The 15344-nt window shown below is 37.4% G+C and overlaps 1 protein-coding gene across 1 annotated transcript; it reads left to right on the top strand.

Annotated features, from left to right (window-relative positions):
• The first annotated feature begins 6810 nt into the window (after nucleotides 1-6810).
• On the top strand, nucleotides 6811-7530 carry LOC128724377 (uncharacterized). The gene has a single exon (XM_053818102.1). It carries the CDS (start codon nucleotides 6811-6813, stop codon nucleotides 7528-7530), a length of 720 nt encoding a protein of 239 aa, XP_053674077.1.
• The last annotated feature ends 7814 nt before the right edge of the window (nucleotides 7531-15344 follow it).

Genomic DNA, 15344 nt, shown 5'->3' on the forward strand with positions numbered 1-15344 from the left:
TGGCCGTTCCTACGTTAATAAAAAAATGAATGAAATAGAAAGATACCTACTTGTCTTTTTTTTAAAGAAACTTATGTGTTCGTTGCGTGTCAATCGTTTATTGCAATCGTATTTTGCCATTTGTAGGTAATTCGTTAACATGGCACATGCCGAAGTCTATTGTTAAAAAATCCCGGCCCAAAAAAAATGTTGCTCAGCAGATTGAAGTAAAAAGCCGGCAAATAAAAACACTCAAATAATATCCAGTACTAGGGAAAATACGTTAATTTGGGCATTTTATTTGATCGATCATTCCATTTGAAAATGCGCGTCATTTCCGTGTTTGACGATGAATGTGTTGCTCATTAAATGATCAAGCGTTTTATCCGTTGAAAAATTTCATGAGATGCTATAAATTGAGAAAAAAGGAATAACAAACCGAACGTTTTTTAAAAAAACGAAACCAAGATGTTTTTTTTAACTTCTAAAGAGTCACTGCGTTAATGAATTGTAATACAAAGAAGACAAATCTGATTTAAATTCCCTCTTATTTCAAAACGGACTTCCCGGATATATAAGAGCTTCCTCAAGGCCGTCTTTTGCTCTATTCTTAGGGAGAGTGTGATACACAGTCGGGAAATTCGATCAGAAAAGATATTAAACCAAGTGCTATTGATCTCGCCCGATGTGATTCAGGCTGGCAGAAGAACGACCTTCGGGGTATATGCCAAAAAAAGACGCTCCAACCAAAGACAACACTCCTTCCCCGGTAGTTATCCTTGTTCCCAAGCTTTAACGATCAGTAGGTGCATGATGCCGGAAGGACCATCTGGTTCCATCTTTGCTGCCTGCTGATTTGTTGCTCTTCAGCTGTAAGATAGCATTAGATACCTCGTTAAAGTTTGGCGGGGGCAGCTCGTCTTCTGCTCTAAGGCTTATATGCCACTCGATTTTGCATTCCGCTGCCATATCAGGATGTCATGGCTGTTATCTGGATCTGTTCAACATCCTTTTGACGTCAATGATGTCCGAGAAGTGTCGTCCTTCGATCAGAACGTATTCTATTTGGGAGTATGTGTATGTGGTGATATCCAGCGAAGTTTGTGCAGGAAGTAGGTGATGCAGATGCCCATGCGTTTTGAGAAGGCCAATTTTGCAAAATGCTGCCCATTGTCGTTTTTTAGCTGGTGAGCGCTGAATCTTCCTATCGTTAATTTGTACTCCTTCTCCCGTCCAGCTCGAGTATTCGGGTCTCCAATTTATGTCGATGGATGTCAGCCGAATCCATTCATTGATCGGTCACCAACCGATCACACGTTTTCGCATGTCGCCTATCGCCAGGAACACTGTATCGAACACGTGCTTATGACCACCATTCTGGAAAATCATGCAATCGCTATGGAACGGATGCTCTATCGCTCCCTTCCAGTGTCATTTCTTGAAGTGCTACTATCTAGAGGCATCGGATCCTGACCTGTTCCAGAGGTGCATTGCTACTTCGCTGTCCACAGAGCAGCAGCAATGCAAAACAAGCCGATAATTGAAGCAGACAATAAAAACCCACTTTTTGATAATGCTACAAGCGTCTCAGAACCGATTTATATTTGAACTAGCGTACTTCACAAGTACTTGAACTAGCGAAGCAAACTGACTGAACGCATGCCTGGCTCACGTTTCGGAACGCAAGATAAATATTTTGCAAACATATGCGAAAGCACAAAAAGAAATCAACAGCACCAGTCACATGGCTTAATATCGTTCGATAACTGGAATCACCATTTGGAGAATGATTTTTTTTATATATTGAGAAAGCCATTACGATAATAAAACTTCATTTTCTCATTCTACGATCAAAACACTTATCCCAAACTATCGTTAACAATTATTTATTTGTTTTATTTTAACAAACGCGAGAGTACGTCATCAAATTTCCCTTCAGCAGCGGGTTCAAGTGGATGAATCGGTTGTTTGAACGCACGTAAGAAATGCATATTCACTATCTCGATACATCAAACTCCCCCGCGTTTCACTATAAAAAGACCAAGCATCTTCTCGGAACCAAGTCAGTTAGCCTCAACATTTCAAAAACCATCATCTAACGCCAGGTGAAGTGCATACGCTAAAAGTAATAAGTGCCCTCCATCCAACACGACAAAACAAAAATGGCAAAAGCTGCACTCTTTCTGCTCATTGCCCTAACGTGCTCCTTAGCTGTGTTAGCAAAACCATACGAAAATGAGGGAAACAATAGGGAGATCCTGAAGCATAACAGGGAGATATTTGATTCAGATCGTTTGGCGGAATCGTATTTGCTCGAGTTGTACGAAAGACTGCTGAAAGTGCGTCCTGCCGTGCGTCCTGAAGCAAGCGAGCATCAACCAGCGGAGAAACCCCAAGAAGACATTCTACCGGAATGGATTGATTCGGACGATCAAGCGCTAGATGACGACAAGCCAGAGAAAGATGAAGTTGACGTCAAAAATGCTACCTCTGCTAAACCTGCCATCGATGGGGAAGTTGACCGAGAGAAGGAAGAACAAATTCCGGATGAAATGCCGAGCAAGGATTCGGAAGGAAAGCATGAAGAAGCCCCGAAGGAAGACGAAAATGCAAAGAAATCTGACGAAAAGCAACTCGATGCACAAAAACCGGAAGAACAACGTCAACCACCAAAACGTGATAATGCTCAAAAGCGACCAGGAAAGGAGGAAAGTCAACGTGGAAAGCCAAAGTTGGGAGACAAACGGCCAGGAGACAGGATTAACAGGCCAGCATTGCCAGAACCACAGCAGGGAGATCAACCGATCAAACCGGATCAAAAACCTGACGGTCGTTCGGCGAGTCCTTTGGTACAGATCAACGTGAACCTTGCGTCCAAGTAAAGAAATGTTTTGACTTTCAATTTTTTGAGTTTATTGCACAAATGTTGAATAGAAAATAAAAGAGATAACTGAAATGAAACTATAAAAAAAGTTTTTTTTAACAAGTTGCAATATTCAAAGGCCTAGATAAATAGAAAAGTTGTGCGCTAGTTTTCTGGAAACTTTTCTTGTTTTCAGGAAGACGTCGCATGTCGCCAGATTAAATCTACATGCAATGGTTAGTGCTCTGCAGTACAATATATCAAGCAAAAATACTGTTTCGTGTTTATTATTAACAATTGATCAGTGTTAAACCAACCTTTTATCAAAAAAAAAAAAACAACATGAAGTTACAGTTAAATATCAACATTGAACACCCTATCTTAAATGAGCAGACGTTTGTACATACGATTCGCAAAATCCTTTAAAATGAAACCAAGTCACATCGCAGAAAAACCAAAATATGAAAGTTAAACCACGACACTCTAGTGTTAACCCATTTTTCTCTTATATAGTAGTATGTTTTTTAACACGAGGTATTAAGAAATAGTTAACAAGCAAATACCAAAATTGTATGGTTCTATCTTTAGTAGTTTCTGAGATATACTATGGTAAATTTGAAAAAGTGCAAAAAAAGATTAAATTTCTGTACATTAGGAATTTACATTCAAAACGATGTTTTGCGTACTTTTTAAATACCAATATGAAATTGTTTTTGATTTTTAATTGTAGAAAATTTATTTTTAAAAGTATAAAATCATTATTTTGAAAACAAATGTTTTGGAAAAATCATTGATTTAAAATTTAGTAATGAATTAACAAAATGTTTTCAATAGTTTCTCTTCGAAAATTACAGGAAACATTTGTTTATTCTTTTAACTAACATTACTTTTAGCAGGTACTTTTAGCTTCACATATTTGCAGCTTATCACATTTTTAGTATATATATGTACAGATATTTTTAATAATTGTGGAGACGCATGGTATTTTGTAGTACATGCATTAAAATATGATTGCAAAGAAACATGATCAATAAAACAAAATTTATTTTACGCTCAAATTTTGAAAATTCAATTTTCAATAAAACAAACAACGCTAACTGAACGAGTTTAAATGTCGCTCTTACAAGTTTGAGCTTAAAAATATCAATTAAAAAAAAATAATGTGTTTGTTTTCTTTTCCCATTGAACTTTTCCCATTTGAAAACTTTTCCCATTGAACAATAATAATCTTTAATAATTTCCGGAACATTTTTACTGCGACCATTATGCGGTACTTCTACCATACCATGGCTATATATTGTGGAATGCATAGTCTTGTCTTGCTTATCTTTTCATTTCAGTTTACATATTTTACCTTTGCGGTAGGCAACAGTCTCAACTTTCTTCAATTTTGGCTGTTGCAAGTTTTTAGGCAATCCTATCTTATTTATTCTCGTAGTTTCAAATTGATCTGTTTTATTTTACAATAAAATTTTTGCAATCCTTGGAGAAGCATAAAAATTTACCGTTGTAAATTTTGATCTGATTGATCACTCCATTTGAAAATGCGCGTCATTTCCGTGTTTGACGATAAATGTGTTACTCATTAAATGCTCAAGCGTTTTATCCGTTGAAATATTTCATGAGATGCCATAAATTGAGAAAAAGAAATGCCAAACCGAACAGTTTTCTTTTTTCAAATGAAGCCAAGATGCGTTTAAATGTCTTTTTAAATTCCCATTTATTTATTTTTTAAGTGTATCGCATTTTATAGAGAACTTGTTGGATAACATTTACATTAAACATATGTTTCACTTGCTGTACTTGCTTTGAGGCAATCAGGCAAAATGGTATTTAAAATCGTCCTTCTCTAAAAATGGATTTGCAGCCGTTTCACGACCTTTAAACTTATTGTCTTTGGTTGGAACGTCTATTGGTGGCATAAACCCCGAAGGTCGTTCTTCTGTCGATCCAAATCACATTGGGCGAGATCAGCAACCTTAGGTTTCGAGGAAAAGTTTTGATTTTCAACATTGATCTGACCGAAATTCCCGACTGTGTATCGTACTGTCTCTAAGGATCGAGCAACAGATGGTCCTCAGGAAGTTCGTAAAGCTCGCCCGTTAAATCGAGGAATGAAGCAAATTTTGCTGCAGTTACTGTCTAGGAAACTGGATCCATAGTCACCGATCTCCATCATCTGTGGCAGCCGATCTCTTTTAGCTTCTGCTCCACCAGAGCGAACAGGCACTTTGTTTTAGCTTCATTGATGATCAGCACAATCCAGCTTCCACTTCTCTGATAGTAGTTCTTGTTTCCAAACTTTCACAATTTCAGTTGGTGCATGGTGATGGTAAGCCTCTTCTGGGCCATCTTGAAGAGCTGAGTAGCTAGGGCACCGCTGCTTGCTGATTTGTTGCTCTACAGATATAGTTCTACAGATATAGTTGCTCTATAGATATAGTTTCCCCAGGCTAAAGTTCCGTCGATTCTGTCACCTGCTCCCAAAGCTGGATCTCTTCTCTATGCACTACCACCTGTAGATCATAATCTCGTCTCTTTGTCAGAATGCTTCCCTCTGCTTTGCGACACATTATTATTACACATTATGTGCCGTGTTCAACATCCTGCAGAACTTATAAGTTTTCTAAGTGTGATAAAGCCGCTCCATCTGCTGCTCCTCCGACTCCTTCAGAAAACGTTTCTTCTCCGTGAACAATTGGGTAGGTTGCATTTTTAGCTTTATTGTAATTCTCCTCTACCTGAGGAGTTTCCCGCTCCATCATGCAGTTTTGTGCTGCATTTTTCACGGCTAGTACCCATCTACATTCATCGTCGAAACACTCATTTTTCTGTATAAGCGTCACGTAGCTGACATGATAAACGACTGCTTTGCACGTTTTTTGTTTCACCATACGCCAGTGGAAGTCTGTGAGTATCGTCGCCATGATACTTGTCCATCTGGTAGTCCATCTGGTCTACAAGTGCTGGTGCGAAATCCCCTACCAGTTTTAGACTTAGCTTAATCATAAGTAGGAATTGATCCGAGCCAACGTTTGCCTCCCTGACAGTTTTGATGAAGATGATGACCGAGAATTGTCGTCCATCGATCAGAACGTGGTCTACTTGGGAGTAGATGTTTTGCGTTGATCTTCAGGTGTAGGTAAAGCGAGATTTATGCTGCAAGTAAGTGCTGTGAATGACCAGCGTTATGGTACGGATGCTCTATCGCTCTCTTCCAGTTCTTGAAGTGCTACTATCTAGAGGCATCGGATCCTGACCTGTTCCAGAGGTGCATTGCTACTTCGCCGTCCACAGAGCAGCAGCAATGCAAAACAAGCCGATAATTGAAGCAGACAATAAAAACCCACTTTTTGATAATGCAACAAGCGTCTCAGAGCTGATTTATATTTGAACTAGCGTACTTCACAAGTACTTGAACTAGCGAAGCAAGCTGACTGAACGCATGTCTGGCTCACGTTTCGGAACGCAAGATAAATATTTTGCAAACATATGCGAAAGCACAAAAAGAAATCAACAGCATCAGTCACATGGCTTAATATCGTTCGATAACTGGAATCACCTTTTGGAGAATTTCTTTTTAATATTGAGAAAGTCATTACGATAATAAAACTTCATTTTATCATTCTGGTGATTGATGAAGTCTCATTCTACGATCAAAAAACTTATCCCAAACTATCGTTAACAATTATTTATTTGTTTTATTTGAACAAACGCGAGAATACGTCATCAAATTTCCCTTCAGCAGCGGGTTCAAGTGGATGAATCGGTTGTTTGATCGCACGTAAGAAATGCATATTCACTATCTCGATACATCAAACTGCCTCGCGTTTCACTATAAAAAGACCAAGCTTCTTCTCGGAACCAAGTCAGTTAGCCTCAACATTTCAAAAACCATCATCTAACGCCAGGTGAAGTGCATACGCTAAAAGTAATAAGTGCCCTCCATCCAACACAACAAAACAAAAATGGCAAAAGCTGCACTCTTTCTGCTCATTGCCCTAACGTGCTCGTTGGCTGTGTTAGCAAAACCATACGAAAATGAGGGAAACAACAGAGAGATCCTGAAGCATAACTGGGAGATATTTGATTCAGATCGTTTGGCGGAATCGTATTTGCTCGAGTTGTACGAAAGACTGCTGAAAGTGCGTCCTGCCGAGCGTCCTGAAGCAAGCGAGCATCAACCAGCGGAGAAACCCCAAGAACACATTCTACCGGAATGGATTGATTCGGACGATCAAGCGCCAGATGACGACAAGCCAGAGAAAGATGAAGTTGACGTCAAAAATGCCACCTCTGCTAAACCTGCCATCGATGGGGAAGTTGACCGAGAGAAGGAAGAACAAATTCCGGATGAAATGCCGAGCAAGGATTCGGAAGGAAAGCATGAAGAAGCCCCGAAGGAAGACGAAAATGCAAAGAAATCTGACGAAAAGCAACTCGATGCACAAAAACCGGAAGAACAACGTCAACCACCAAAACGTGATAATGCTCAAAAGCGACCAGGAAAGGAGGAAAGTCAACGTGGAAAGCCAAAGTTGGGAGACAAACGGCCAGGAGACAGGATTAACAGGCCAGCATTGCCAGAACCACAGCAGGGAGATCAACCGATCAAACCGGATCAAAAACCTGACGGTCGTTCGGCGAGTCCTTTGGTACAGATCAACGTGAACCTTGCGTCCAAGTAAAGAAATGTTTTGACTTTCAATTTTTTGAGTTTATTGCACAAATGTTGAATAGAAAATAAAAGAGATAACTGAAATGAAACTATAAAAAAAGTTTTTTTTAACAAGTTGCAATATTCAAAGGCCTAGATAAATAGAAAAGTTGTGCGCTAGTTTTCTGGAAACTTTTCTTGTTTTCAGGAAGACGTCGCATGTCGCCAGATTAAATCTACATGCAATGGTTAGTGCTCTGCAGTACAATATATCAAGCAAAAATACTGTTTCGTGTTTATTATTAACAATTGATCAGTGTTAAACCAACCTTTTATCAAAAAAAAAACAACATGAAGTTACAGTTAAATATCAACATTGAACACCCTATTTTAAATGAGCAGACGTTTGTACATACGATTCGCAAAATCCTTTAAAATGAAACCAAGTCACATCGCAGAAAAACCAAAATATGAAAGTTAAACCACGACACTCTAGTGTTAACCCATTTTTCTCTTATATAGTAGTATGTTTTTTAACACGAGGTGTTAAGAAATAGTTAACAAGCAAATACCAAAATTGTATGGTTCTATCTTTAGTAGTTTCTGAGATATACTATGGAAAATTTGAAAAAGTGCAAAAAAAGATTAAATTTTTGTACATTACGAATTTACATTCGAAACGATGTTTTGCGTACTTTTTAAATACCAATATGAAATTGTTTTTGATTTTTAATTGTAGAAAATTCATTTTTAAAAGTATAAAATCATTATTTTCAAAACAAATGTTTTGGAAAAATCATTGATTTAAAATTTTTTAATGAATTAACAAAATGTTTTCAATAGTTTCTCTTCGAAAATTTCAGGAAACATTTGTTTATTCTTTTAACTAACATTACTTTTAGCAGGTACTTTTAGCTTCACATATTTGCAGCTTATCACATTTTTAGTATATATATGTACAGATATTTTTAATAATTGTGGAGACGCATGGTATTTTGTAGTACATGCATTAAAATATGATTGCAAAGAAACATGATCAATAAAACAAAATTTATTTTACGCTCAAATTTTGAAAATTCAATTTTCAATAAAACAAACAACGCTAACTGAACGAGTTTAAATGTCGCTCTTACAAGTTTGAGCTTAAAAATATCAATTAAAAAAAAATAATGTGTTTGTTTTCTTTTCTCATTGAACTTTTCCCATTTGAAAACTTTTCCCATTGAACAATAATAATCTTTAATAATTTCCGGAACATTTTTACTGCGACCATTACGCGGTACTTCTACCATACCATGGCTATATATTGTGGAATGCATAGTCTTGTCTTGCTTATCTTTTCATTTCAGTTTACATATTTTACCTTTGCGGTAGGCAACAGTCTCAACTTTCTTCAATTTTGGCTGTTGCAAGTTTTTAGGCAATCCTATCTTATTTATTCTCGTAGTTTCAAATTGATCTGTTTTATTTTACAATAAAATTTTTGCAATCCTTGGAGAAGCATAAAAATTTACCGTTGTAAATTTTGATCTGATTGATCACTCCATTTGAAAATGCGCGTCATTTCCGTGTTTGACGATAAATGTGTTACTCATTAAATGCTCAAGCGTTTTATCCGTTGAAATATTTCATGAGATGCCATAAATTGAGAAAAAGAAATGCCAAACCGAACAGTTTTCTTTTTTCAAATGAAGCCAAGATGCGTTTAAATGTCTTTTTAAATTCCCATTTATTTATTTTTTAAGTGTATCGCATTTTATAGAGAACTTGTTGGATAACATTTACATTAAACATATGTTTCACTTGCTGTACTTGCTTTGAGGCAATCAGGCAAAATGGTATTTAAAATCGTCCTTCTCTAAAAATGGATTTGCAGCCGTTTCACGACCTTTAAACTTATTGTCTTTGGTTGGAACGTCTATTGGTGCCATAAACCCCGAAGGTCGTTCTTCTGTCGATCCAAATCACATTGGCGCGCGAGATCAGCAACCTTAGGTTTCGAGGAAAAGTTTTGATTTTCAACATTGATCTGACCGAAATTCCCGACTGTGTATCGTACTGTCTCTAAGGATCGAGCAACAGATGGTCCTCAGGAAGTTCGTAAAGCTCGCCCGTTAAATCGAGGAATGAAGCAAATTTTGCTGCAGTTACTGTCTAGGAAACTGGATCCATAGTCACCGATCTCCATCATCTGTGGCAGCCGATCTCTTTTAGCTTCTGCTCCACCAGAGCGAACAGGCACTTTGTTTTAGCTTCATTGATGATCAGCACAATCCAGCTTCCACTTCTCTGATAGTAGTTCTTGTTTCCAAACTTTCACAATTTCAGTTGGTGCATGGTGATGGTAAGCCTCTTCTGGGCCATCTTGAAGAGCTGAGTAGCTAGGGCACCGCTGCTTGCTGATTTGTTGCTCTACAGATATAGTTCTACAGATATAGTTGCTCTATAGATATAGTTTCCCCAGGCTAAAGTTCCGTCGATTCTGTCACCTGCTCCCAAAGCTGGATCTCTTCTCTATGCACTACCACCTGTAGATCATAATCTCGTCTCTTTGTCAGAATGCTTCCCTCTGCTTTGCGACACATTATTATTACACATTATGTGCCGTGTTCAACATCCTGCAGAACTTATAAGTTTTCTAAGTGTGATAAAGCCGCTCCATCTGCTGCTCCTCCGACTCCTTCAGAAAACGTTTCTTCTCCGTGAACAATTGGGTAGGTTGCATTTTTAGCTTTATTGTAATTCTCCTCTACCTGAGGAGTTTCCCGCTCCATCATGCAGTTTTGTGCTGCATTTTTCACGGCTAGTACCCATCTACATTCATCGTCGAAACACTCATTTTTCTGTATAAGCGTCACGTAGCTGACATGATAAACGACTGCTTTGCACGTTTTTTGTTTCACCATACGCCAGTGGAAGTCTGTGAGTATCGTCGCCATGATACTTGTCCATCTGGTAGTCCATCTGGTCTACAAGTGCTGGTGCGAAATCCCCTACCAGTTTTAGACTTAGCTTAATCATAAGTAGGAATTGATCCGAGCCAACGTTTGCCTCCCTGACAGTTTTGATGAAGATGATGACCGAGAATTGTCGTCCATCGATCAGAACGTGGTCTACTTGGGAGTAGATGTTTTGCGTTGATCTTCAGGTGTAGGTAAAGCGAGATTTATGCTGCAAGTAAGTGCTGTGAATGACCAGCGTTATGGTACGGATGCTCTATCGCTCTCTTCCAGTTCTTGAAGTGCTACTATCTAGAGGCATCGGATCCTGACCTGTTCCAGAGGTGCATTGCTACTTCACCGTCCACAGAGCAGCAGCAATGCAAAACAAACCAATAATTGAAGCAGACAATAAAAACCCACTTTTTGATAATGCAACATTTGAACGAAATTTTATATTTGAACTAGCGTACTTCACAAGTACTTGAACTAGCGAAGCAAACTGACTGAACGCATGTCTGGCTCACGTTTCGGAACGCAAGATAAATATTTTGCAAACATATGCGAAAGCACAAAAAGAAATCAACAGCACCAGTCACATGGCTTAATATCGTTCGATAACTGGAATCACCATTTGGAGAATTTCTTTTTAATATTGAGAAAGTCATTACGATAATAAAACTTCATTTTATCATTCTGGTGATTGATGAAGTCTCATTCTACGATCAAAAAACTTATCCCAAACTATCGTTAACAATTATTTATTTGTTTTATTTGAACAAACGCGAAAGTGCGTCATCAAATTTCCCTTCAGCAGCGGGTTCAAGTGGATGAATCGGTTGTTTGATCGCACGTAAGAAATGCATATTCACTATCTCGATACATCAAACTGCCTCGCGTTTCAATATAAAAAGACCAAGCATCTTCTCGGAACCAAGTCAGTTAGCCTCAACATTTCAAAAACCATCATCTAACGCCAGGTGAAGTGCCCTCCATCCAACACAACAAAACAAAAATGGCAAAAGCTGCACTCTTTCTGCTCATTGCCCTAACGTGCTCCTTAGCTGTGTTAGCAAAACCATACGAAAATGAGGGAAACAACAGGGAGATCCTGAGGCATAACAGAGAGATATTTGATTCAGATCGTTTGGCGGAATCGTATTTGCTCGAGTTGTACGAAAGACTGCTGAAAGTGCGTCCTGCCGTGCGTCCTGAAGCAAGCGAGCATCAACCAGCGGAGAAACCCCAAGAAGACATTCTACCGGAATGGATTGATTCGGACGATCAAGCGCCAGATGACGACAAGCCAGAGAAAGATGAAGTTGACGTCAAAAATGCCACCTCTGCTAAACCTGCCATCGATGGGGAAGTTGACCGAGAGAAGCATGAACAAATTCCGGATGAAATACCGAGCAAGGATTCGGAAGGAAAGCATGACGAAGCCCCGAAAGAAGACGAAAATGCAAAGAAATCTAACGAAAAGCAACCCGACGCACAAAAACCGGAACAACAACGTCAACCACCAAAACGTGATAATGCTCAAAAGCGACCAGGAAAGGAGGAAAGTCAACGTGGAAAGCCAAAGTTGGGAGACAAACGGCCAGGAGACAGGATTAACAGGCCAGAACCACAGCAAGGAGATCAACCGATCAAACCAGATCAAAAACCTGACGGTCGTTCGGCGAGTCCTTTGGTACAGATCAACGTGAACCTTGCGTCCAAGTAAAGAAATGTTTTGATTTTCAATTTTTTGAGTTTATTGCACAAATGTCGAATAGCAAATAAAAGAGATAACTGAAATGATTGCTTTTTTTAACGAATTACGATTTTCAAAGTCCTAGGAGAAATCCAAAGGTGTTACACTAGTTTTCTGGAAACTTTTCTTATTTTCAGGAAGAGGCGACGCCATATTAAATGTGCATGCAATGGTTAGTGCTCTGCAGTACAATATATTAAGCAAAAATACTGTTTCGTGTGAATCATTAACAACTGATCAGTGTTAAACGAACCTTTTAGTAGACAAAAAACAACATAAAGTAATAGTTGAATATCAACATTGAACACCCTTTCCTAAATGACCCATCGTTTGTACATACAATTCACAACGCTTAGAACGAAGTCAGGTTGCATTTGTGAAAAAAAATGTGAAGATTGAATGATGGAGCTACAAAGCATGAAATGGAACGGAGGATGCTTAGTAGTTGGCACGTTAGAGAAAAGGCGACCATAAGACCCATTTGTCCCTTATATAGTAGAAAGTTTTGGAACACGGTTATTAAGAAGTAATTGATTAACAAAAGGCTTAAGCTTCATGGCTTTATCGATATTAATGTCTGAAACATGCTATGGCAATGTTGAAAAAGTGAAAAAAAAAACAATGAAATTTATGTACATTAATAGTTAACCTTGGAAACGATGGTTTGCATACTTCTTTAACTTTAGCTGTAATAAATTTTAGCTGTAAAATATTTATTTTAATAATAATAAATTTTTAAAAAAATCATAATTTCAGAAAAAAAAACTTTCAGAGAAATAAACGCTGGTTTGAACTTAAGTAATGAATTATTAAATTTATCATTTTTACAAAAGTTCCTCTAAAAAAAATGGGGAAAGGTTGGTTTACTGTTATAACTACCATTTTAGGGTATTTTAAGCTGCACATATTTGTAGCTTAACACATGGAAGTGGTTTTTGTACAAACTTTTTTTTATAATTGTGGAGACGCATGGTACCTTGTACATAGATTGTACATGATTGCAGTGACATAAAACATAAAACACAATTTAATTTCACGCTTAAATTTTGAAAATTGATTTTCAATAAACCAAACAACATTTACTGAACGAGTTTTCTTGATTGCCAGAGTTTTTCTCACACGTTTGAGCTTTAAAGCCTAGACGTTTGTCTAACTTCTGCACAGTCGTCCGATTTTAAACGAAAGGGTAAAAAAATTGACCCCCTTTTTTGTTTTTAATAAAACATCATGATCTGAAAATAATAACATATATAGCTATTTTAATTTTAATCAAGTTCTATGGTAAAATAAATGTTTTTTGGATCAGTTTATCAGAAAAAGTACAAGAATCTTTGATTGAAATAGTTGTTTTCAATATCAACAAATTCTATTTCTATAAAAACTATCTAACATAATTTCACTTACATCATAATCTTCGAAACATACTATGCAAAATCCCACATTACATTCTGACTCTTGCTCTTGCGCAAACAACACACTTTGCACTATCGTATTACTCTAGGTCTGGTTTCTTTTGAGGTAATAATTTTTAAAAATGTAAATAAAATATCTTCCAACCAGTCGAAGTGATGCTGAAAATATTGGTCATTGTTGAGGCTGGCTTACGCCATATTTAATTAAAATTTATTGGATTAAATCCAATCGAATGCAAATTAGATTTCATACAAGTTTTCTGGCAATCCTTGCTTATTTATTCTTATAGTTTCAAATAGATCAGTTTTGTTTTGCAATAAAATTTCTAAAATCCTAGAAGAAGTATAAAAAATTATCCACTGTTAAGCAATAACCCTTATTTAATAAGCGGTTTCATCAGGCATTACATTCATTCATTACAACCTGCGCTCCCAAACGTTTATTTTTGTTTTGCGTATTGGGTATTGTAATAGTGAACGACCAAACGTACTCAGAGGATGATTCACAAAGCATCAAAGATTTGATTTCATATCTTGCTTTTTTTATTGGGACGTACTGTGAGTAGCTCAATCTCCCTTTATAGAGGATAAGACATTCAGCGACGATGGCATCACGTGACGATGGCATCATCATAAGCGGTTTCATCAGGCATTACATTCATTCATTACAACCTGCGCTCCCAAACGTTTATTTTTGTTTTGCGTATTGGGTATTGTAATAGTGAACGACCAAACGTACTCAGAGGATGATTCACAAAGCATCAAAGATTTGATTTCAAATCTTGCTTTTTTTATTGGGACGTACTGTGAGTAGCTCAATCTCCCTTTATAGAGGATAAGACATTCAGCGACGATGGCATCACGTTCAGGTGTGATAGCTGTAGAAAGTTTCAGGTTTGTAAGTTGTGTTATAAAAGCCAAACTTTATGAAGCTTTGGTTGTAGACAGTCTTGTGAGTTTTATGTAGCATTATCTATAAAGTGAGGATATCTTTCCTGTAATGTAAAGCGTCTGTAGGACATGTGTGTTGAAAAAAGTGGCGTTGATATTATGTCCATTTTTGACCTATATATTTAAACTAAGAGCTGTTTTAGTAGGCCTTGAAGTATATGTACAGCAAAGAACATGAAAAATTCACTACGCTTCAACTTCTACTAAACAGCAAGTATAATCATGTCTTCTTCCCCTTCTTAGATGACTCCAGACCCCGATGACCGTTAACGGTCAGGGCCTGCCTTGGTAAGGGTTTTTGACTTGAAATTTACACGTGACCGGATAGTGTAAGCATGTCACTAGAGTCAAAAAATTTTAACAATTGATAACATTATTAGGAATTATCCAAGAAATAGAAATTCTAGCACATTTATTTACCCAAGCTGGTAGAGAAAATCTAGTTTAGATTAATAACAACAACGCAAAGTTGAAGATTTTGTAGTTCTTCTTCTTCTGCTTTACTAAGGTTTTAACACGGTGCGATGCAGAAGTCCAGCTACCTGGGCCCTCCTGTATTAATCCGTGTTTTGACTCCACTCAACCTTAGTAGTAAATAGGAACGGCAACTAATGGCCATATGTCCATTTTGTAGTTCAATTTCAATAATTTGTAGGAAGTAGAACTGGAAACAAAAAGTGAAACTGAAAAATAACTTTAAAATTAGGCAACATCGCGAATGTTTATAAATAAAGTTAAATGTGTAATTTTGAAGTTGCAATTTGTTGTAGCAATAATAGTTGGAAAA

The sequence above is a fragment of the Anopheles nili genome, chromosome 3 (genome assembly GCF_943737925.1).
Source record: "Anopheles nili chromosome 3, idAnoNiliSN_F5_01, whole genome shotgun sequence".
NCBI classification, from domain to species: Eukaryota; Metazoa; Arthropoda; class Insecta; order Diptera; family Culicidae; genus Anopheles; species Anopheles nili.

Bases quoted from the DNA above. Each gene is read 5' to 3' on its own strand.
- LOC128724377 (XM_053818102.1), top strand. From the start codon at position 6,811: ATGGCAAAAGCTGCACTCTTTCTGCTCATTGCCCTAACGTGCTCGTTG.